Source organism: Schistocerca nitens, chromosome 3, assembly GCF_023898315.1.
Source record: "Schistocerca nitens isolate TAMUIC-IGC-003100 chromosome 3, iqSchNite1.1, whole genome shotgun sequence".
Lineage (NCBI taxonomy): Eukaryota > Metazoa > Arthropoda > Insecta > Orthoptera > Acrididae > Schistocerca > Schistocerca nitens.
Window position 1 is genome coordinate 90,966,708 of NC_064616.1, and position 24,251 is coordinate 90,990,958.

The 24,251-nt window shown below is 40.8% G+C and overlaps 1 protein-coding gene across 1 annotated transcript in view; it reads right to left on the minus strand.

Moving 5' to 3' along the window:
- The window catches only part of LOC126249095 (NK1 transcription factor-related protein 1), a 123,136-nt gene extending 100,569 nt beyond the window's left edge, over nucleotides 1-22,567 (minus strand). The window contains exon 1 of the mRNA XM_049950745.1: nucleotides 22,504-22,567. Within this exon, the coding sequence (XP_049806702.1) occupies nucleotides 22,504-22,567 (64 nt within the window). The remainder of the gene's footprint in view (nucleotides 1-22,503) is intronic.
- Between the last annotated feature and the right edge of the window lie 1,684 nt (nucleotides 22,568-24,251).

Here is a 24,251-nt window from a genome sequence, read left to right on the forward strand (position 1 = left end):
GAATAACATTTTGTGCTATTAAAACGAAAAAGAAGTGATCCACTAAATAAATAATTAGCCTCAACAGAAAAACTGGAAGCAAAGATAGAGTGAGAAAACTAAATTTATATGAATAATATTATTTGAGTGCGTTACGGTTCCAAAAGAGCACTGTTGTTACTCTTACTGCACTTTTTACATTTTTTATTTGAAATTTCGCAGGAACCGGTAGATACGCCTGTATCTGGCGACGTAGACCGGTTTACAAACCGGTGAAATGTCATGGCATGCCACTAACTAAAGAAACGTGCCTAGTGATGTATAGTACGTTAAAAGAAATATTCCGGTTGATAACCTCTTGAATTATAATTAACGTAGCCGCATGTGGAGACTAAACAAGGCAAACATGGTGTTTTTGGCCATAACTCCTCTGTTATTAATCAAATCACCCGCAATTACCACTCTCAGAAATAACAAGTGGTGTGGGCCTGAGTTATCCACTTTCTGGGTCATAATTTAACTTCACTACTGAATCAGAAGTGTAGGCACTGTGGATCAGGACACCTAGACCTGGGCCGGCCGCGGTGGCCTTGCGGTTCTGGGCACTTCAGTCCGGAACCGAATGACTGCTACGGCCGCAGATTCGAATCCTGCCTCGGGCATGGATGTGTGTGATGCCCTTAGGTTAGTTAAATAGTTCTAAGCTCTAGCGGACTGATGACCTCAGATGTTCAGTCCCATAGTGCTCAGAGCCCTTTGAACCATTTGAACCTAGACCTGGAATATGAAAAACTTTCAGTCGGTGGGAAACTTTGTCCTTGAGCTACGGCAGAGTGAACAAACTCCAATACAACAACGGCAGCAGTGTGCATAAGTCCAAATGATAACAATTGCTAATTAACATATTAAAATTCAGGCTAACAATACTGGTATCAGAATGATACTGACGCTTCATATTTGTAGCTTTATTTATTAAGAAGATGAAACTTCCTGGCAGATTAAAACTGTGTGCCCGACCGAGACTCGAACTCGGGACCTTTGCCTTTCGCGGGCAAGTGCTCTACCATCTGAGCTACCGAAGCACGACTCACGCCCGGTACTCACAGCTTTACTTCTGCCAGTACCTCGTCTCCTACCTTCCAAACTTTACAGAAGCTCTCCTGCGAACCTTGCAGAACTAGCGCTCCTGAAAGAAAGGATATAGCGGAGACATGGCTTAGCCACAGCCTGGGGGACGTTACCAGAATGAGATTTTCACTCTGCAGCGGAGTGTGCGCTGATATGAAACTTCCTGGCAGATTAAAACTGTGTGCCCGACCGAGACTCGAACTCGGGACCTTTGCCTTTCGCGGGCAAGTGCTCTACCATCTGAGCTACCGAAGCACGACTCACGCCCGGTACTCACAGCTTTACTTCTGCCAGTACCTCGTCTCCTACCTTCCAAACTTTACAGAAGCTCTCCTGCGAACCTTGCAGAACCAGCACTCCTGAAAGAAAGAGTGAAAATCTCATTCTGGAAACGTCCCCCAGGCTGTGGCTAAGCCATGTCTCCGCAATATCCTTTCTTTCAGGAGTGCTAGTTCTGCAAGGTTCGCAGGAGAGCTTCTGTAAAGTTTGGAAGGTAGGAGACGAGGTACTGGCAGAAGTACAGCTGTGAGTACCAGGCGTGAGTCGTGCTTCGGTAGCTCATATGGTAGAGCACTTGCCCGCGAAAGGCAAAGGTCCCGAGTTCGAGTCTCGGTCGGGCACACAGTTTTAATCTGCCAGGAAGTTTCATATCAGCGCACACTCCGCTGCAGAGTGAAAATCTCATTCTATTAAGAAGATCTTTCGGAAGAAAAGCTGATGAATCAAACTGACGTCTCGAATATCGGCGGAAGTGGCCGATGTCTGACAGAAACACGCTCTTAACCGACAAATGAGACTGTTAGGTGTAGCCATTAAGCTGCCTAGATCGGTGTTCGGTGATGTCAACACACAATTCAAAAATGGCTCTGAGCACTATGGGACTCAACTGCTGTGGTCATCAGTCCCCTAGAACTTAGAACTACTTAAACCGAACTAACCTAAGGACATCACACACACCCATGCCCGAGGCAGGATTCGAACCTGCGACCGTAGCAGTCCCGCGGTTCCGGACTGCGCGCCTAGAACCACGAGACCACCGCGGCCGGCTCAACACACAATTCATTGAAATAGTATACAAGTTTAGTTTTGTAGTAAAAGGTGAAACAAAAGCTAAAAGTGCCTCGGACAGTGTTTGATGTGTATTAAATAACTCTCAGGAAAATGAAGTCATATTAGATGTAATAGCTACAGCGATCGGAATACTGACTTACTGATTTTCACTGGTTCTCACGCGGCAGTGACCTCACTATGTCGCCAGATACAGTCTAAATGTTTCCTAATGGTCTATCACTCAACTGAACAAATAAAAACGTGGTATGCGTTTTCCTTAAATCAAAATTTTGAACATTATTGTTGTGACGATAATAGCGATCCTAATGACCAGATTTACTTTCACTGCTGAAAATAGCTAGCCGGCCGGTGTGGCCGAGCGGTTCTAGGCGCTTCAGTCTGGAACCGCGCGACCGCTACGGTCGCAGGTTCGAATCCTGCCTCGGGCATGGGTGTGTGTGATGTCCTTAGGTTAGTTAGGTTTAAGTAGTTCTAAGTTCTAGGGGACTGATGACCTCAGATGTTAAGTCCCATAGTGCTCAGAGCCATTTGAACCATTTGAAAATAGCTAGATTACAAACAGAGACCCGCGGAGAAGAACTGCAGTGGCCGCAACGACACATCTTCTGAAAACGTGAGGTAAGCAGGCCTCTCTTCCAACAGACAGCAAACCACCGAATGCAGGCTGAGCTCTTCCTGTTTACCAAACCTAGCCCTCTATATGCGACTTCCCGTCGGGAACAATTTACAGAGTCAGCATACTCAGATGCAGTAATGTATCGCGGCACAAAGATTCCACTCACTTTTACAAGTCCAGAACCGCTACAACGTCATAAACGCCATATTAAAACAATGGTTATTTCAAAGCTCGAAATATTTTAGCATCGCACTCCACTGGAGAATAATTTTCGAAGGGTAGTTTTTGGAACTATATCAACCGCAAAGCTGTGTCAGCTAATCAGATGAGTTTCTGTAGAAGGTGGAAGAAGGAGTTCTCGGATACAAAACTAAATGTAATATCTCACTGGCTTTAGAACGAGGTTTGCTTTCAAACTGAGACTGCGACACTAATAAATACTAATATCCAATGCGCCTTGTCCTCGCCGTCATCGCTTCCGCACGCCATAACGATAACACACTACGCAAAGCGCTAGACCGCTGTAACGGCTCGTGCAGGTCGCCTGTTTTCTGTAGACAACGATCGGGATAAACGACTAAGAATAACGTGAATTATTGTAGAAAGCATTGCCACCGCGAATATTCTGTGAGGAGCAGTCATTGCTAATGACGTCCGATTAAGCAGAGCGTTTCCTTGGAGATAGGATGATGAAAGATTGTCCTTAGCTACCGTGTATCAATGCGTCGACAGTGCAGCATATATGGCATTTGCCGATTATTCGTGCAAACACATTTGCTACAGATATAAGATTATACCACTTCCGGAGGTGCTCCTATAGTATCTCCCGGCACGGTAGCTCAGCGTGTTCGGTCATAGGGCACGCTGCCCTCTGTAATAATAATAATAATAATAAAGAGTGAATGGATGAACGATGAACTCAAACGAGTGTCATGGGACGTCCGCCCCGAACAAATGCAACGAACAATAACGAAAAATATGAAACTTAGAAAAAAATGATCAGAGCATCTGCCTAATAAACAGGAGACCCATGTTCCAATCCCAATCCGGCACAAATAAAAAAAATTAAAATAAAATATAGAGCAGCGCACTAGCTTGCGAATCAGGGAAGTAAGACAGATTCACAAGGGAAGCTCCCCTACTCGTCATCATCGATTTTGTCCACATTGGCGGTTTATGCATAGCTTGGCCGGAAATGAAATTGACAGGGGTGAGAGCTCCACATGGTCAAGCTTTTAGGGAAAAAAGTTTCGAGTGAGGCATCAGCCATTCATGTCAGCGTAATTTCCAGACAGTGGTTGGCGTAGCAGGAGGATTACAGAACGGAAAGCCGATGGTCGTGGGGTCGAGTACGTACACGAAAACTTTAGCAATTTTTTTTTCAATTTACCCGGTATTATACTGAAAATAAACCGAAATAATGCTCAACATATTCATCTTATTAGTATTTTCCTAAGCGGCGTGAAAAAGAAAGGCAAACGAAGTTTTGGGATTCGAAATGAATTTCAAAGAAAGGATTTTACTTACAGCGTCCACGAGAGTTGTGCAAGTAACGTTTCAAGAAGGGACGGTAATTAAAGAGTCCAGGACCTCGTACTACGTCAGTTTCATTTTGACCTCTGAGAAGACTGCATCAAAATGCGTTTCATTGTACATCACCAGCTATCCACCCTAATATTTGGAGAAATTTTGCGTTGTGTGTGGTTTACTGCCAAACTGTGCGATAAGAGAGAATCTTTTATGTGTATAAACAGTGTTTGTTTTTCTACAGAAACTTTAAACAATCAAGTAATTGTAAAATGCGGTATTCACAATGTTCGCAAGATGTCTAGACAATGGTTCCCCTGTTTTTACGAAGCATATGTAAGTCATCAACTGTAAATTAATAAAATTGTCATTTTTTTTACGAAGTTCCTTTGGATTTCCTTTTCAAGCCTTTTATGAAAATATTGGTAAATACAAGATATTGAGCATTATTTCGGTTTATTTATATTGGAATTAACGTAAAAACTGAAAATAAAGTAAGTTTCCGCTTAAGGACTCGATACCGCGATCCTCGAGTTACCATTCTGTAACCTATGTTGATCCATCATGGGTCTGTAATCTTTCCGCTGCGCTAAACGCTGCCTAGAAACTACGCTAGCAAAATGGCTGATGCCTCGCCTGATGCGCACCAAAAAAGAAATAGGGGAGAGTGGAACGGATATGATATGCGAATTAGTGTGGCAGTCATTAAAACAAAGGCGTTTTCCGTTGCGGCAGAATCTTCTCGTAAAATTTCAATCACTAACTTTCTCCTGCGAATGCGAAAATATTCTGTTTGCTTATAGCTACATAGCGAGAAATGATCATCATAAAATAAGAGAAATTAGAGCTCGCACAGAAAGATTTAAGTGTTCGTTTTTCCCGCACGCTGTTAGAGAGTGTAACCGTGGACAAATAGCTTGAAGGTGGTTCGATGAACCCTCTGCAACGCACTTAATTGTGAACTGCAGAGTGATCATACAGTAGATGTAGATGTAAACGCTTGGCCTTCTGGAGCCCCAACTTCTGTCACTTGCATTTGTGGCCTATCCCTGCACGTATCAGTTTGGACGAAATCGATGACGACGATAGGTACCGTCCCCTTGTCACACCGAATCCGCGCAGCAGATTTAGGACCGTGATCTGATTCATTGGGCCAGTCTGAGTGTGGTGTTGAGGAGGTTTCTCACGCTCGTTCGAGAAAATGCTGCGCTGGACTCCAAATTCCGACGTAGAATAAAATACACCGAAGTTGCGCTGTACCAAAACTACGGTTCGGTAGTTTCAGTACACTACATAAATGACAAAGCATATGGTAGGGTTATCGATAGTACTTGTACCATTGGTAGGGAAAGAAACAAATGAAAGTGTAAGAGAGAAAATGGGAGCCGACGACTTCTCTTTGTTTTCTTGTTTGTTTCTCAAATAATTAGAGTCACATATTATTCAGTGTTAGTCCACTGTGTATTTTATATCTTTACAGGAAATAAATTTCATTTTATAAGTAGTAAAAATCGTATATAAAATGTAAGTCAGCCAACCCGTTGCAAAATGGGTCAAGTGGCTCTGAGCACTATGGGACTTAACATCTGAGGTCATCAGTCCCTTAGACTTAGAGCTACTTAAACCTAACTAACCTAAGGACATCACAAACATCCATGTCCGAGGCAGGATTCGAACCTGCGACCGCAGCAGCCACGTGGTTCCGGACTTAAGCGCCTAGAACCACTCGGTCACAGCGGCCGGCAACCGGTCGTACGCAGCTTTTAAAAAACACATTAACCAGGTTTCGATAGTTCTAAGACTACCTCCATCAGAATGGTAAAAGTCACATGAAAGTTAAGCTGTTATATGAGTTCATGTAACTTTTAGCATTCTGATGAATATAGTCTTAGAGTTATCGAAACCTGGTTAATGTATTTTTTAAAAAAGTTGTCCAGAATAAAGGATGACAGCCAGAAACAGTTGCAGGATAGAATTTTTTTATTAAAACTCTTGACCACGGTTTCGGTACATATAAACATACCTTCATCAGAAGTAAAACTTCTAAAATTACATCATGCCATGGAGAATAATAAAATAATTATGCCAAAGGCGTCGTCAGTAATTTAAAACATCATCTCCATTTATACGACATGTGTAATGGGCACAAGATCATAGCGAACAGTTTAACATTGTTGCTTCGCCTATGAACAATCGGTTGGCTGTCTGTTACATATTATATATTTGCATACACGGTTGTTGAGCGCACTGCTAAAAATTGTTTAAAATATCTAATACAAATTGATTGATCGTCTAACTTCTGCACTTTTATATAATCAAAGCAATTACTTAGACGCAAATACAGTTTTCCATGCACAAACATTATCTGTATATTTATTGTTGTTATTTTGTACTCAATAAAACGTTCTTCGTCATGATCAAAGTCGAGTTTCCTATTATTATTGGCAAATGCGAAAGTTGTTAATGAATAATAGAAACATGTCTTATATACATTCGACAGAGTATTGGAGCGATGTTCGATATATTTATGTTTCGCGGTCTTTTTAATTATAAGTTTTATTTAGGAAATTGCGATTTCTAGCATTATCTCATAAATCTGTATATTTTTCTTTATTGTTACTACAACATCACTTTGTTTCACGTTACAAAGCAACAGTTTTCGAATGAAACCTGAATTAAACACTGACAGTTTCCGTTTTGATATAAATACCTTTATTCTTAAGTAGCAGACTGAAGGGGAACTACGTAGAACAAAAATGTTCCTTAGGTTACCTGGCCCTTCATATACCCTTAATCAGTTTCTAGACGGTTCACTGCTTCCGAGTAAGCAAAAGAAAGCGATCGTTCTCAGGTACGCAACACACCTAAGGTACAGGTAACGTGGGAACGAGCTTAACTGACCAAAGCTACCAGGAAATGTACCGTAGTGTACGTTTGCCTATGGTAGCTTACATTAGTTCTACAGCTCTACGACACACAGTACAATAGCACACGGAACAGAGTTTAAACGATTCATAGAAAGATGATGCACACGACTTTCCTCTTCAAGGTTATCTTGGCGATTGTGGTATCAGGAAGGGCATTACGCCACAAGGCTACATAATTTAAACTTTGCGAAATCCTGAAAATGCGAACCAGCACTAAACGGGATATGCGATAGGGAAAAAAATAAAGAAAGAAGATAACATTGTATCATTTCCACTGAAGACGGCCAGTACACTGTTAGATTTGACTACTGTATAAAATTATGCAGCAGCAACCCTAATTCTCTAGTATGCTTAAATGTAAAAATAGCCAAACAAAGTGGAACTGCTCTGATACTTAAAGATACTGCCGCTCGTGGAGCCTTTTTCTGTGCCGCATTCATCACCCGGCGGCACGGGACTACAAGCTAATACTGTACTCGCAAACAAGTATTTTTGTGTATTTTTTCTTTTCTCTCTGCCATGAAACAGGTCTGCCAAATAAGACTTCCCCGAAAATTTAACGACCCCAGATGAGCTTGGTATCCGTGGTAGCTAGAAAACTGTTACGTGAAATGTTACGCTGCGGCACCCGTTAGCAATACAGAGTGATTCTTTTTAACGTTAAAAAAAACCCTGAAGCGATGCAGACTCAAGTGATTTATTACAAGACACGGGGGGTCGCAAATGTTGGACAACAGCCCAAAAGTGGATGACAAACACTGGACAGGTGACATACTTCACCGCGCGTGAATGGATGGTTGAGCGATGCAGTTCTTATATTTGGGCGAAGGATGTATATTTCGAACACTTTTTGGAAAAAATTGGAAATTTGTGGTAAGTTCTATGGGACCAAACTGCTGAGGTCATCGGTTCCTAAGCGTACACACTACTTAATCTAACTTACGCTAAGGGCAGCACACACACACCCATGCCCGAGAGAGGACTCGAACCTCCGACGGGGGGAGTAAGTAGAAGTTACAAAATTATTGTACTCGTTGTAGCGAAGGAAAAGCTGTTCTTATTTTATATTTCTTTTCTTTTGTCCCTTCCTTTATTTGTTTACAAACATTGTTTAGTAAATAAAACGTAATTCGAAAGCTTATACTCATTTGCTTTTGACGCAATTCGGTAGGTTTTTGCTGTACTGTACTTTGCAACAACCCAGCGAAACCGATGAATAAAATAATAAATCTTACACGAGTGTAAACACATAATTGTCTAACTCAATGAAAGAAATTCTGCCTACAAGACGTAAGACTCGGAGCTACACTGACGTGAATACATGACCAGTGTTGGGATGATCAGGTGTGACAGACCGATAGGCACAGCTGCTGCACATGCGGCGAGGTACACCATTTGGTGACCTCACATGTTCAACATTTCTCATCCACTTTTAAGGTATTTCCTGACATCTGCGGCGCCATCTGTCTTAGATTCAATTACTTTTCCCAGCGTCATCTACGTCGATTCAAAGGTTTTTAAACGTTAATAGGAATTATGCTGTATGTGCAACACTATCGCAGCTGCTGTTAAGAAATGCTTTAATTTCCTCGAACTATTACTCAATGAACATCTTCAGGTGACAGGTGCCTAGGAGTTTGCCGATTGCTTTAGTACACATGAGCACACTTTCAGGGCATTTGCACTTGCTGGTACTATATCATGAGGCTCGGTATAAAATACATGCTACTGAAACTGTTTTCATGTGTACTAAGGCACTCGGCAACGTCCTAGTCATGTGCCACCTGAGGGTGTTCAATGAACGTAGCCGGTAAGCGGAAATTAAAACATTTCTTAATAACAGCCGAGGTGGCGGTTTACATTTAGCTTAAACTGTCACAGAAATGTTGATGCATACGGGTGTACCAAAAATTAATGCACAATTTTTATTATGTCATTGTGCGAAACGAAACACACGAGATAGTTGACGTGTATCTGCTGTTTGCAACGATATGAAGGAAAACAACGGTAGTCTCTTAAGATGTTGAGAACTATCAACACGAAAAAGAACATTCAGTGCTTAGTAGCCAATGCTTACCAGCAGCATCCAGTCACATAATGAGATATTTGTTTGCCTTTTACTGACACACAGAAATTGCTTCATTTGTTTTATAAAATACTGTCCCTATTGAGAAACCATTTTCTCAGGACAGACTGTGCTCATGAAACACTAAAAGAAACTATTCGTAATCAAGTCTGTAACTTTGTGGCTGAAATATAATGCTAATGGAAGCTGCTAGTGGGATATTACCATCAATGCTACACAGCCTCAGTGAATAAAGTAGTTGAACATGCTACATAATGTGCACAATAATTATAACTCAAGGTGCCCTAAGCGAAATATTCTATCACAATGCAGCAACCTCTAGCGGAGATCACTTTGGTTTAAGAATCACAATAAACGCTTTCTATACACCTCATCTGAAAATTTAAATTTTCATCTACATCTACATGTATACTCTTAAGTGCCTGGCAGAAGGTTCATCGAACCACCTTCACAATAATTCTGTATTATTCCACTCTTGAACAGCGCGCGGAAAAGACGAACACCTATATATTTCCGTAAGAGCTCTGACTACCCTTATTTTATTATGATGATCGTTTCTTCCTATGCAGGTCAGGGACGACAAAATATTTTCGCATTCGGAGAAGAAAGTTCGAGATTGAAATTTCGTGAGAAGATTCATCCGCAACGAAAAACACCTTTGTTTTAATAATGTCCACCCGAAATCGTGAATCACGTCAGTGACACTTTCTGCCCTATTTCTCGATAACACAAAACGGGACGTTGGCGCGCCAGGTACATACAGTCTGCGGCCGCGAGCTCGTCTCCAGTTCACCACCGGAAATGGAGGGCGAAAATCATCAGACGAACGTCAGTCGAAAAACCCGAGACAGAACCCAACACGCAGTTTGTGCTACTCTTCTTTGAACTTCCTCGATGCACTCCGTTAATTATATCTGGTAAGCAGTATTCCAAAAGAGGACGGACAAGCGTAGTGTAGGCATTCTCCTTAGTAGATGTGTTGCATCTTCTAAGTGTCCTGCCAATAAAACGCAGTCTTTCGTTCGCCTTACCCACAACATTTTCCATGTGTTCTTCCCAATTTAAGTTGTTCGTAATTGTAAGTCCTAGATATTTAGTTGAATTTACGGCCTTCAGATTTGACAGATTTATCGCGTAACCGAAGTTTAATGGATTCCTTTTAGCACTCATGTGGATGACTTCAGAATTTTCGATATTTTGGTTCAATTGCCAATTTTCCACCATGCAGATATCTTTTCTAAATCGTTTTGCAGTTTGTTCTGATCTTCTGACAACTTCACTAGAAGATAAACGACAGCGTCATTTGCAAACAACCTAAGACGGCTGTACAGATTGTCTCCTAAATCGTTTATATAGATAAGTAACAGCAGAGGGTCTATAACACTCTCTTGGGGTACGCCAGAAATAACCGACATGATATTCCATAAGCACGCAATTTGACTACATTGTGTAATGGCTAAAAAAACCAGTAATGAAAATAAACAATGCTAGCTGCTACGAATCGTATCTATAAATGATCTAATACACGGACATGATGCTGAAGAATGTCCACAATGGACAAGCATAAATTGAAGCACGTGTTAAACAATCAAAATTCATGTTTAATGTTGATGGGTGTGCCAAATTCACGGCCGTACTGAGAGAGGAGACCGATGGTGAAATTTTTCAGACGAGGAATTGCTCGAGATGTCACATACGGAAAGCTGTCAGCTACATAGGCCAGAAGTATTCCAATTAGCAGATGAGAGAGAAAGTGAATATCACACTAATTTAGTACGACGTAGGATCGGAGGATTGGAGGTAGCCTACATTAGGGTATGACGAAATGCTGGTTCATCAATTTACAATATGACCAGGTCTGCGACCCAGAAGAACGTTATTGAATTTTTAGCAATAGTTCGATATTAGATAAAATTAACAGCAGTACTGACTTGATGAACTGTGAAATAGGTCACATCTAGACTTTCAATCGACTGCAGCGATATACTAACGTCATAAAAACGCAGACGAAGCAAAGAAAGATTATTAAGAACGAAAAAATGTAACAGCAGCGTAGTAGTTCATTTTGACCGAAGCTACTGTTGGTCCACTCGGCTGTAGCGATAACGAATTTCTTCTGGTCAGGATCTTTACGTTACACGTCTCCATGTGAGAAACATTGTCACGAGCGAATATTGTCATCAATTTCTAAAATTATGGCCAACTAGCAAATCTACTGAACATTTCTCCGTTGTGTCGGAGAATAATAACTGTCTCTCGGTCGATTCAGAACATTCTGATGAACTTAATGTTCAATTTATAAAACCACTGCTCTCTTGTCATATTGTAACATTAGAATGCGATACCACAATGAAATATTCAGCCGTGCGTTTATAAATATTTTGTATTTCTAAAGATGGCATAAATTTCTAACATTTTAAAAAGAACACGTCTCTTGAAAAACATAAAATACTATCATAATTCCTAGTCCAAGTATTTGTAAGAGTGCGGCAGTCACATGCATCCGTCACGTGTATTGGGTACTGTGCTCCATATTTTCGACCGTCCCTAATTTCTGTCCCAAACTGTTGCTATAAATGACTGCTCATCGACATTGAACGGAAATCGTACAATCGTTTAGACTAATCCACGTTCCGTATCATCAATGTATACCAACTGGGAAGCTGAAGACATCAGCTGAATCTAACGAAAGAGCTGAAAAAATCTTTAAATGTTTCTAGTTTTGCCGGCCAAAATGGCCGAGCGGTTCTAGGCGCTTCAGTCTGGAACCGCGCGACCGCTACGGTCGCAGGTTCGAATCCTGCTTCGGACATGGATGTGTGTGTCGTCCTTAGGTTAGTTAGGTTTAAGTAGTTCTAAATTCTAGGGGACTGGTGACCTCAGATGTTAAGTCCCATAGTGCTCAGAGCCATTTGAACCAGCCATTTCTAGTTTCTTAGAGCTAGATATAGCTCTTTGTTTCATTGGAAAGGCATTGCTCTCACTGTCGGAGAATGAGTCAAGTAATTAGACATGTAAAGTCCGTATGAGCATGCTGTGTGACCAAGTACAAGAACAGCACAGGTGCCTCACGGCGCAATGCGACACGAGTCCTTTTGAGGAAAACTAATGTGACAATGGAATGGAATGTAAGAAACAGGTTGAGATTAATAAAAATCAAAACGTTGACCTTCTTATGAGATGTAATACAGATGACTGACTGAAATTATTGAAAATACTCACCTTTATATCAACAAACGTGTGAATTTATGGTATAACTGTCAGAAGTTGATGGTATGAACCCTTGATTTAATTCCAAATATGTGACCGCTGCAACTAACCGTTTTATCTTTATTTTAGTTTAGATTTCCTTTGCGCCTTAGCTGTATCGTTTCTAACATATGCTCAATTAGATTAATGTATTACGGATGGATAAAAATTAGAAGCAATGTTTTATTAAATTTGATTACTTTACATAGGCCTGCCGTTTATGTTGTTTTGTTTTATTACCTGTGATTCTTGTGAACTACCACAAATTTTGCTCTTTCAGGTGTATCGTCTCTTTAAATTTATTTTATTTACTTCTTAAGGTCATGGTATCAGAGCCTATGCTATGTGTAATATAGAAATATATGGCAAGCGTCCATTTTCGTCGAGTGGTTGTCGAGAGATGTCGTTATATGTGGTCTCTGTACACACTATCCTGATACCGACTCATCCTGTGTGATGCACTGATCTTGCGACTGCGAACTTTCACTCTCCAAATCAGGAATGATTTCATCTGTCGCAGCTATGTAGCATATTCCCGTGTGATCGTCCTCATAATAAAAACCGACATCAGACTAATTTGGGCTTACTTTAGCCTGGAGATGATGTTAAAAACGTTGTGGATTTCGTTCCAAATGTATGTCTGACGTAAATAACTGTTTGCAGATCAAAGTGCTGTAATTTAGAATAAGAAATAGTGTTTGTTTTAATACCATGTTAAATCTTTGTCTTAATACTGTGATGAGATGAAGACGTAATTATTTTGTGTGAGCTTACTGAGATGAACTTTCCAGTGGACAGCTGATCTAACTTAAAGCACTATTCGCCTCTCAAACAGCGCGCTCCCTCGCGTTAAATTCCCATTGGTGCTCCGCCTAATGTGTGACTCTCCAGTTAGCAAACTCCATAAGACTTTTAAAATAATAGTTAACAAAAATGTGGTGGTCTGAAATGACGTTATAAGTAGGCTCACTGTTACGAAGTGTGTACGCAAACAAATTTGGCACTAAGATCAGTTCTTTTTAACACAGATTGCTTGGGAATGTACTATATTTGAATTAAATATAAGCTAATTTTGTTTGGTTGCTACATTCCTTTTGTTATCTACACTACGCTTGCCCGTCTCCTCTGTAGGACTGCTGATCGGAATGTGGTCCTTATCAGACAGGACTGACAGGGGACATCGGAGAAGTTGAGAAAGGGCAGCTCGTTTTGTAGGCGAGAGGGTATCACGGATATGATAAGCCAGTCGGGGTGGCAATTTTCCGCTACAGCGAGATCTTTTCACGAAATGTCGATCACTAACTTTCTCCTACGAATGTGAAAATATTTTTTTTACTCCCACCTACACTGGGAGACATGACCGTCGTGGTAAAATAACACACATCAGATCCTGCGTGGAAAGATTTAGATGTTCACTTTTCCGACGTGCTATTCGAGGATATTCTGGTCGAGAAATAGTCTGAAAGTTGTTCTGTGGGCCCTCGCCCAAGCACCTAAGTGTGACTTGCAGAACAGTCACGTAAATCTTGCACTTTCCTAAAAAATATGTTTCTTTACAGTTACAACGTGGTACGTTTAAAATTGGAATAATACTGATTTTTTCGTGGAGATGAAACTCAACATTTTGTCCTCGGTTTTAAACATACGGTTGTTCGTAACGGTGTTAATATATTATGTTGAGTACTGTAATGATTTAAGTTCTTTTCATTTCTCTTTGATGTCGTCAATTTATTAAATCGGAAATTGAGTTGCAAAATTTTATGCAATTAAATAGTAAACTTCAAAAACAGGTTTTCAATTCTCGTGTTGTGGCAAAGCGCGTACCTGCAACCCGAGAGGCCATGCGACCGAATCACGCGGAACGTTTTAGTCTACCTTAACTCTAGCCTTGACCTCTCAGCCACCAGGAACGACACTCGGTTCGGATTACACGTCAAACTGTAGTTCCCCTTTCCCCGGTTGGATAACTAGGGTCGGTTAGGGATACGCAAGTCGCCGAAGCCACTGAGCCACACGAAATTATTATTAATTCAAAAATTGCTATTATTGTGGATTAGTTATCACAAAATTTCAACATAGGGATCTGTAGAAGTTAAATATGGCCACGGGTGTGTGGCTTTGGGAAGATGAAACGCTGAACTGGGGCCGTTCTCAACAAAAAAGTAATGTTTCAAATTTCTCGTCTCGCGGACATCGAGGTCGTTGATGTCTGAACGCATGCTCATGATGGGCTATGAAGTCTTCCACGACGTCGCACGAGGAACATTCCAGCATTCTCCTCAATGGATGCAAGGAATCCAAAGTCTGGATGGTCGGCCGCACATTTGAACCCCGCGTATCCTGAACACTAGAACGCAGCACTAGATCACCTACCTCTGCGAGATCTTCAGATAGAAGGAAGATAAACGTTATATCTGGAATTAAATCTCCGCCAGTCAACACCTAGGTGCGACAATATGTCGGTAGGTACGCAGTTGACCTGTCCACCGGGAAGCCTGTTGTATCGCATACGACGAACACTTAATTTTTAAAAAATATGTTTGCTATTGAACGGATGTTACAGACCATTCTTTAAGTGCCTGGTTTATCTTATGCACTGTTTTGTGATCGTAAAGCTCTTGTCGTCACCTACAGCAGCAGTTTCGGCAGCGCAGAACAAGTTTCCATTAATGATCGTAGACAAAACCTTCGCGCAACGGAAAGAGTAATTTATTCTACCATAGGTACTAACGTCTGGATTTACAGTTACTGTACACAGTTTGAACTTCACAAGCACTTCGTACACTGTCCCACTGTTTATTTGTAAATAAGACGTATCGTGTCCTTATTTGTACGACACAGGAAAACCAGAATTTAACTGTCACGTTCCGGCAGAACCACGGCAGAATCAGCTGTGAAATACTAGTACACCATCAGAGTGGAAACACTAGGTAAAAAGAGAGGAATCAGTCACGCGCTACTTAATATCACAAAGCAGGCGGTTATAAGCGTACTTTTAATATGTCCATTTGTTCGAGGCACATGCACTACAAATCAAGTTGAGACTTCAATCTTGACAATTTCTAGAGATAATATTTGTGATAACACTTGGAAATTCCCGTAAGTTTACGGAACACAAGGAAAAATACCAAATCAGTAATATACATAAGTGAAACATTCAAGAAATACAATATTACAATGCGTTTTCGAACTCTATGATAGTGAATGTCAACAAAATTTCGTTGCGAGTTTGAAGCCGGTAGCTTGGTCCCTCCGATTCTCGCAACCAGTTAAATCATGTTAAGCTTAAATTAAGTAATGTAACACACAAATTCTCAACAGAGATCCGTGATCAAATCAGAACGAAAATAATTTCTATTAAGCCATGATTGGGCAGTCATTTTGTTGCGATCCATTTATGCGTTTCAGTGCGTTCACCTTCATGAGAATGACGACTTGAAGAAATTAAGACATTAAGAAGACTTTCAAATAATAATTCAAGAACACGAAGAATGTTGTCTAGAGAGCTGTTACATCTATAAGGGTAAGCAAGATGAATTTCATGTAACAGAATTATATCTCGATACTGCGTTTCATACATCCCTATCTACAACATGCAAAAGTAGGATATAACAGCCTATATTTTATTTCTAAACATTTAAATTACTAATGAAAGTGAGCATTGGGTAAGTCCATAGCTGTAACCAATACAGCCTTAACTAAGTGCAGTGGACGGATAAACAGATGCTAAGAGCTTAGTAAGAAACACTGTTAAAGGGAATCGCAAACTTCTTTTATAGTCCAGCATAAAAACAAGAAAGAAAGAAAGAAGAAGAAGGAGAAGCTTCACTTACAACTGGAAAAATATTTGGAGTAGAATCACTCCTAAAATCTGTAACATTTCTTCTAATTCTTTAGCTGCACATTTTCACAGAAAATAAAAACAGTTATATAATGACACTTCCAGGCAGTCTCTCAGAAATTCTGCGCTAACAATTTGTCTCAAAAAAATAGAACGTACTACGTGTCTCTTCTGCCATGAAATACAGGCCTAATTATGGTATTGAGAGAATAATAAATATGAAAGTCAAATTAGGTTTTTTAAATGTTTACACGCTATCTTTCACAAACATAAGCCGTTTTCGTAGACCGTTTCGAAGTGTTTCTTCCATTCTGACGTGTACGAACAGTCACTTCAGAAGTAATGTCTCTATCCAGTACACATCAGAAATCAAGGTAAGGTCTACAAGAGCTCAAGAGTGATTTGTACCAAGTGTACCCTTTCTCACGAAACCATATAACGCCTAGGAATTAAGGTAATCTCAGCAAAGTAAGTATATGAAATGAAAGACGAAAGAATTGTAATTACAAAATGAAACCAAATGTTCTGATCCCGGCTTAAGAAGCTATTGAGACACAAAAGTGTTTTCAGAAGCTGAAAAACGGGGAGTAAGTCCACGATGCGAAATACTCAAAGCAGCGATCCGCGTGTAATAAAGACCGCAAGTGAACAGGTGTAATTGGAGGAAACGTTTTACCTTATTTAATGTAATTCTAAAAAAGTGATTTTGAAAAATGCCTACCAATATCAGGTACGTGTCTAAGGCTGAAAGTTGAAGGCAGGGCGTTTCTTAAAGACTCAGCAGATACTTTCGTATGCAAACAAATAATTTAATAAACATGAATAATTCTTCAGTTAATCGAAAAAATGGTTCCCCAAAGTGAGATATGAGAACAGAGACTGAATTGTTCCATTGTCTTTTAAACTTACGTGAATTATCTGGCAGTACAATTAGCCGGTTTCATTGCGACGGGGAAGAGAAATTAATTACGCAAAGATGCATTGTATTCCCCACGCATTGAACGCCTACACCATTTTACGAAAATATTCTGATACATGGTGACAATTTTTTCCTTTAGACTGCTAAGATTTCGTATTTGAAACTATTCATTACACTAAGTAAAATCTATAATTTCTTCATACATATTAGTTTCCCATTTTTGAAAACATATTTGATTGTATTTTGAAAGGTTTAGAAAATAATGCCTTTACTATGAAATGTTCATTCATGAAATTTCTTTAACGCAGTTAAAAAATATTTCAACAGTAAAACATCGTTTCCATAATGGGGTATAGCACGAAACTTAACTTCACTCAAAGATATTTTGCAAAGTTGAGATCTTGTTCTCATCATATCTCTTTTCTTCAAAATAAAATAAATAAATAAATAAATTATAAAGAGGAAGGATTGGTAGATAAAAGACGCCACGCACTGAATATATCTGTTTTGTTACATATTTGATCCGTTTCTGGTACGTTTATCACACTTTGCCTTAGTTTTATTTTTTTAAATTCGTCATTCGTGTTTTTTAATACGCAAAGTATTACCTTTCCCTTAAAATAAGTGCATACTTCCGCTAGCTCATCCTGCGCAAGAGCTGTAAAATTTATATGAAGAAGCAAATTGCAAGTGAAGGTGGATCCACAGCGCTCGATAAGTATCATGAAGTGAAATAAAATACGTGCATATATATATATATATATATATATATATATATATATATATATATATATATATTACGTACGCATCCTGTACATGTCATGCAGTTGCGGCTACACGTGATAGTAAAGAACGAAAATAAGACGATGTTAACAATCTACCTCCACAACTGTAACAGCTGCACGGCAGAAAACAACTTTTTTAGTAGCTCGTTCCTTGTAAATATATACTTAGAAGAAAAGAGCCTGTCATGAAGTAATTCTTTATTAAGGACTAAATATGCCTCGCTATTAAAGAATTATACAACTCGGAGAAATTTAAGACCAACTGCATAACACTCTGATTTTCTAGGTTGACAGTGCGCGTTGAAGAGGCACAAAAATTCCACGTGACACCTGGCTTTCGTGCAGTTTCCCAGCCATTTAGCTGAGAGCCGGGCAGTACCCAATTTACGAAATACCTAAGCCGTTCCCAGATGGTTCTAAGCCCTTGTCATAAGCGTCTACTGTTTGTACTGTATAATGTATAGATACCATTCTGACTAAGCAAACATGTTCAAAATTCGGTTATTTCCCTACTACTGGTACAACAAAACCAAAACACATAAAAAGCATTGTTCTCCATCTATTTCACTTGACAGCTGCCACAACCTCGGTCGTCGTATTGTATGAATCTTTGTGCCGCGGGCGGCGAACATTCAGCAACTGCGCACCTGCATTAGTTGTCTGAAACCATCTCAGGCATTGAAGGATAGGATGAGTTCGACGAATTCAACTGACGCGGTACTGCACGGAGAATGTGATTTATGAAATTCTGTCAAAGCCAGAGGAAAGATGTCTCAATGACGGAGGCAGAGCTCTGGCAACCAGGTTATATGAACATGAGACAGGCTGCAGGTTACGAAAGCCAGAGCCAACTTTTATCAAACATCTTACCACCCGTATGATGTAGAGTGCGAAAATATCCAATCTCTTAAGGGGAGCAGAAAGATGACCCTACTGGAAATACTGGAAATCAAGAAACATATGACGTAAAATGCAAGCTTAGTATTAAATGGCTAAACTCAGTTTCCTCCAGAAAGATGATCCTATTGGTAATATTGGAAATCAATAAACATAAGACACAGAATGCCAGCTTAGTATTAAATGACCAAACTCAATTTCCCTTTCCCCCTCTGTTAAATTGAGTTTCAGTTATACAAATATTAAATTACAATTATAAATTCAACTTTATTTTTCATTAATTATTGAATATAACTCGACATAAAAGTAAATTTTTCGTTTTTAGTTAAATGTAACTATTTCCGCGTAACGTAGAAAAAATGTAATACTTTCCTTTGTAAATACTCTGCATGTCATCATTTTCGTATCTTCTGTATGAGTAATGTCTGTGTCAAGTCACAAGTCATTTTACTAGTATTTGGAACGGTAGCCTAAGAAACCGAAAGCCGATTCGTATATATAATTTTGCTGAAGATTAGAAAAATATATTCTATTTAATTACATTAAGTTTTGGTTTCATCGTTAACTAAGCATGCTGTCATATGTGGTCACAGGTTTAGTCCATATTTTTCCACATACTCAACGACCCAGCCAAAAGTCAGTCTAGGCGAAAAATATTTACGTTACAGTAACACCGCAACAGATTCGTTATTGTTGTAGTTCCTTGAAATGTAAGCCTCATCATGAGCTCTTGGAGTTTAGAACACACACCTCGTATCAAATAAACGGCACAATAATTCCATCTGGTAGCGGATGTATGAAATAAAGAGATATTTCAATTTTTTTTTTACCGCAACAATATCCTGTCACTCCACACAGTACTATTTACATAAGCATAAAGATCATAGAGTTTATTATCAAATTGTGTACTAAGGTTCCTTTCATCATCTAAAGTAGGAGTAAAATGGGCTATCTTTAATGTTTTCTTTCTCGGCAAGACTAACAACATCAGTAGTGTAGAGAAAAAATATTTCAAACATTATCCATAGCCTACTGCACTGTGAAGGTTGAAACTAATGAGAGAAGGCAAAAAAAAGTCATACTCTTATTTCATTCGCTACTCTTTCGACAGACACGCCATTATCATCAAATGGATTCCACTGTTTTTTCCTTATTTGATTTTTATCTGCTTCAGTGACATCCCCATGCGATGTGTATCGGTAGTCTGCCAGATTATGAAAATGCTGTGCGTCGTTTCGCGCTGGTGTTAAAACTCTGATATCAAAAGCCGCACTCTAAAAAATGTGTCAGTGCTGTATTTGCCGTTAAGATGTTTCTTCCAGCGCCAGAAAGCACACAACCTTCTGGACATTGGGCTGGCTCCAACTGAAGAACGCACTAATGAAGTATGGGAAAAAACTAAGTTCACTAGATGCAATCAGCCTCGAAAGGAGACGGCTTACAGAAGATTCGTGGGACCCATCCTGGAATATTGCACATGTTTGCGGGACCAGTTCCAAATATGATGAACAGGGGATATTGAACGAGTACAGAGAAGGGCAGTACGAATGTCAGAGGTTAATTGGATGCGTTGGAGTGTCACGGAGACGCCAAAAAACTTGAACTATTCCCCGAAAACTAACTTAAAAATTTTCAAGAAACAGCAATAAATGAGATATATAGGAACACATCACAACCGTCTACGTATCGCTCCCATTAGGATCGCGAGGACGTGATTAACTGCAACACGCACTGAGACAACTAAGCAAACACTCTTCCCGCTTTTCGTACGTGTACGGAATGGAAATAATTCCTAATAAGTGGTACAATGTGGAAGTACCCTCTTCTCTGCACTTTATAGTGGTTTGCACAGCATAGATGTAGCTGAACATCGACTCTCCTAACACATACAGGATAAATGTCGCATTTGTGCTTTGCCCACCAACTACCTTAGATACAAATCGTAGCAGACATTTCTTAAAATCTAAGAATATACTAGAAGCCCCTTCCGCCGGGACCTCGGTCACAACCTCTGCGCGTGCACAGGCATTTAAGCACTAGCTCTTTCTACGCTACGTACGAGAATGACAATGGAAGATTCCTTAATAAGTGCTACAGTGGGAAGTACTCTCTTCCCTTAGTTCGCAGCGGCTTAAGGCGTATATTTGTAGATGTCTCCATCGCAGCTTCTATCAAATAGAGGAGAACTGTGACAGAGGCACAGCTGCATTGTGTTGGTCAGAGGCTCCTTTCCAGTTCTTGCTTACATCACATACACTTCATATACTAGTATGTGCCAATAGTCACGCAAAAGTCGTACATATAATACATTCGTGCCTTATTAACAGACATAAATCCATCTGATGGTGGAATTTTCACTCTCCGAAATGCGCGCTGGAACTACAAGTAAAATGTTACTGTTTATAGCAAATTTTAGTTTCGTTTGATATTTCGTAAACGTTACGGCAAAGCCTAACTTAAAATGTTCGCATTTGAATGGATATTTTGTGACATTCTGTCACTCTCAAGGGTGGGAAATCTTTAGGCGAAAATGTAGTTTCGCGGGTACCCCAGGGGTGTGTTACAGAACTTTTCGCGATATACATGAATGACCTGATGGATAACACCGAAGGTTTTATCAGGCTTTTCACGGAAGTTGTTTTTGTATAGAGGTAAATCGCAAGGCCGTGCGAAATGCAGTAAAACCCACAGAGAATCTACGCTAGGGGCAGGGATGGGCAATCAACATGAACATAAGTAAAAGTAACGTGTTGCGTATAAACAGCCAAAAAGAATCATTATTATATCATTACACGATTGCTGAACAATCACTTGAAACAGTTACGTCTACAAAATATTTAAGAGTACGTGCGCGAAGCGATTTAAAATGTAACGACGAAATAAAACCGATGGAAGATAAGGCAGATGCGACGCTGAGCTTCAATGAAATGTTCTTCAGGAAGAGTAGTTCACCCACAAATGAGAGAGCTTACAAAACCTTTACTCGAATATTCCTCGTCTGTCTGTGATCCTTACCAGACAAGATTTATAGAGGAAACAGAGAAGACCCAAAGAAGAGCAGCGCGTTTCGTTACAGGTTTGTTTAGTAATCGCGAAAGCGTCACGGAGATGCTCAGCCAACTCCTGGGGCAGACGCTAAAAGACAGGCGTCGTACAGCACTGCGCAGTTTACTGTTAAAAATGCCGAGGGCCTTCGTTCCCAGAAGATTCGTACAATATTTTGCTTCCACCTGTGTATATCTCGCAAAAAGTATACGAATGTAAAATTTGATAGATTCGAGCTTACACAGGGGCTTGCCGACAATTACTCTTCCTCGGCCCATTCGCGATTGGAAGAGGGAAGGAGGGAACTGACAGCGTCATACAAAGTACCCTCTGTGACACACCGTACGGTACCTTGCTGACTATAGTTTAGGATGTAGAAGTTTACATACGGATGCTGAGACGTGCAGTGGCTTTTAGGAAGAAGCCGGCGTACCTTCCCTGTCGGTGAGGACATCCCCCAGCAGGTCCTTAATGAGGAAGGACTTGCTGTGCTGCATGGCGCGGCTGTCCGCTGGCAGGCCACGACGCGTCTGGCAGTCGCCATGTGCTCGCCTAGCCGGCCGCCGCCTGCCGCGCTCCCATTGGCCGGCGCCCCGCGGCCGACGCCGCCCATTGGTCGCCGCGCAGCATCCATTACCACTGTCGGTGGGGGAGGGGAGGGAAATGACGAGTGCACCGCTGGGAGGAGACGGCTTTATGCGCCGGCCTACCATTGGTGCGCCCATTGCGGACGCGTGAAAACGCCCGGTCGCCGGCGAACATGGAGCACGCCAATTATTCTGCTTATGCATTACGACTGTGGCTGATATCGCTTCGCCGCTGTTCGGCGTTTGCAGCCCGCGGCGCCCCCTCCCCGTGCATAAATACAATCGCCAAGGCGCGTCGAGCGGAGCTACCGTTCTCCCTTAAAAAGCCCTCTTTGATTTTTGTCGCAATTTAATTGCGAGTGCGGGCTCGAGTTACTTGAAACTACGCGAAACGAACTGTAACGCTGTATCAGCCGTGCCTCCACTATTATTTTTCACGAACCGAGTGCTGCAATTCCTATAGCCAATTGCTTAGACACCAGTTAACCTGCAAACGCGGATGAGGCACGGTGACCTCGATTCCGTACATCTGTCCCGATAACACTGTGAAGTGCGTGGCATTACACGTGAGCCCACTGCACAATACTCTTCCCACTTCCGTACATCTGACTCTACGGTCACCGAAAACTACTTTTTGAAATTACGCGAATAAAGTTGCGTGCATCAGCTTTTAGGCAGTAGTTCCCCGTAAGATACATCTCCATCTATACTCCACAAGCTACGTTCCGTGTGTGGCGGTGGGTACTTTGTCAACTACTGTCACTTCACTCCTTCCTGTTCCAGCTGCGAAAGGTTCGCGGGAAGAAATGGTTCAAATGGCTCTAAGCACTATGGGACTTAACATCTGAGGTCTTCAGTCCCCTAGACTTAGAACTACTTAGTTCCTGAAGAGGGGCAGCAGCCTTTTCGTTAGCTGCAGGGCAACAGTCTGGATGGCTGATTGATCTGGCCTTGTAACATCAACCAAAACGGCCTTGCTGTGCTGGTACTGCGAATGGCTGAAAGCAATGGGTAGGACACATTGTGTATTGGAGGGAAGTGTGGGTGGCAAACATCGTAGGGGACAGAGAGATGAATACAGTAAGCAGATTTAGAAAAATGTAGGTTGCAGCAGTTATTCGGAGATGAAGAGGCACGTATTGGATAGAGTAGCATGGAGAACTGCATCAAGCCAGTCTTCGATCACAACAAACAAGTGATATGTGTACCAAGTTTGGTTAAAATCCGACCACTTGTTTAGCAGGATATTTGGAACATACAGTAAGTGATATGTACCCCCAAGAGCCACGGACCTTGCTGTCGGTGGAGTGGCTTGCGAGCCTCAGTTTGGTATGAATTTGGGAACAACAACAACAAAAATTTATGTGGTGTTTCCACTTCAAATCGCACTTCGCACACATGCTCCTAGATATTTTATGGAATATACTGCTTCCAGTGATTGTTTTGCAATCGTAGAATCATACCATAAAGGGTCAGCCAGATTTTTTTTAAGGAATTTGTCCACCTGAAGATGAAAATGGATCTCCAAATAGGTCGTGGATGAATCTTAAACGGTACAAAGTGACTCGTTATAGTTCGGCTGATTAACAGTGAA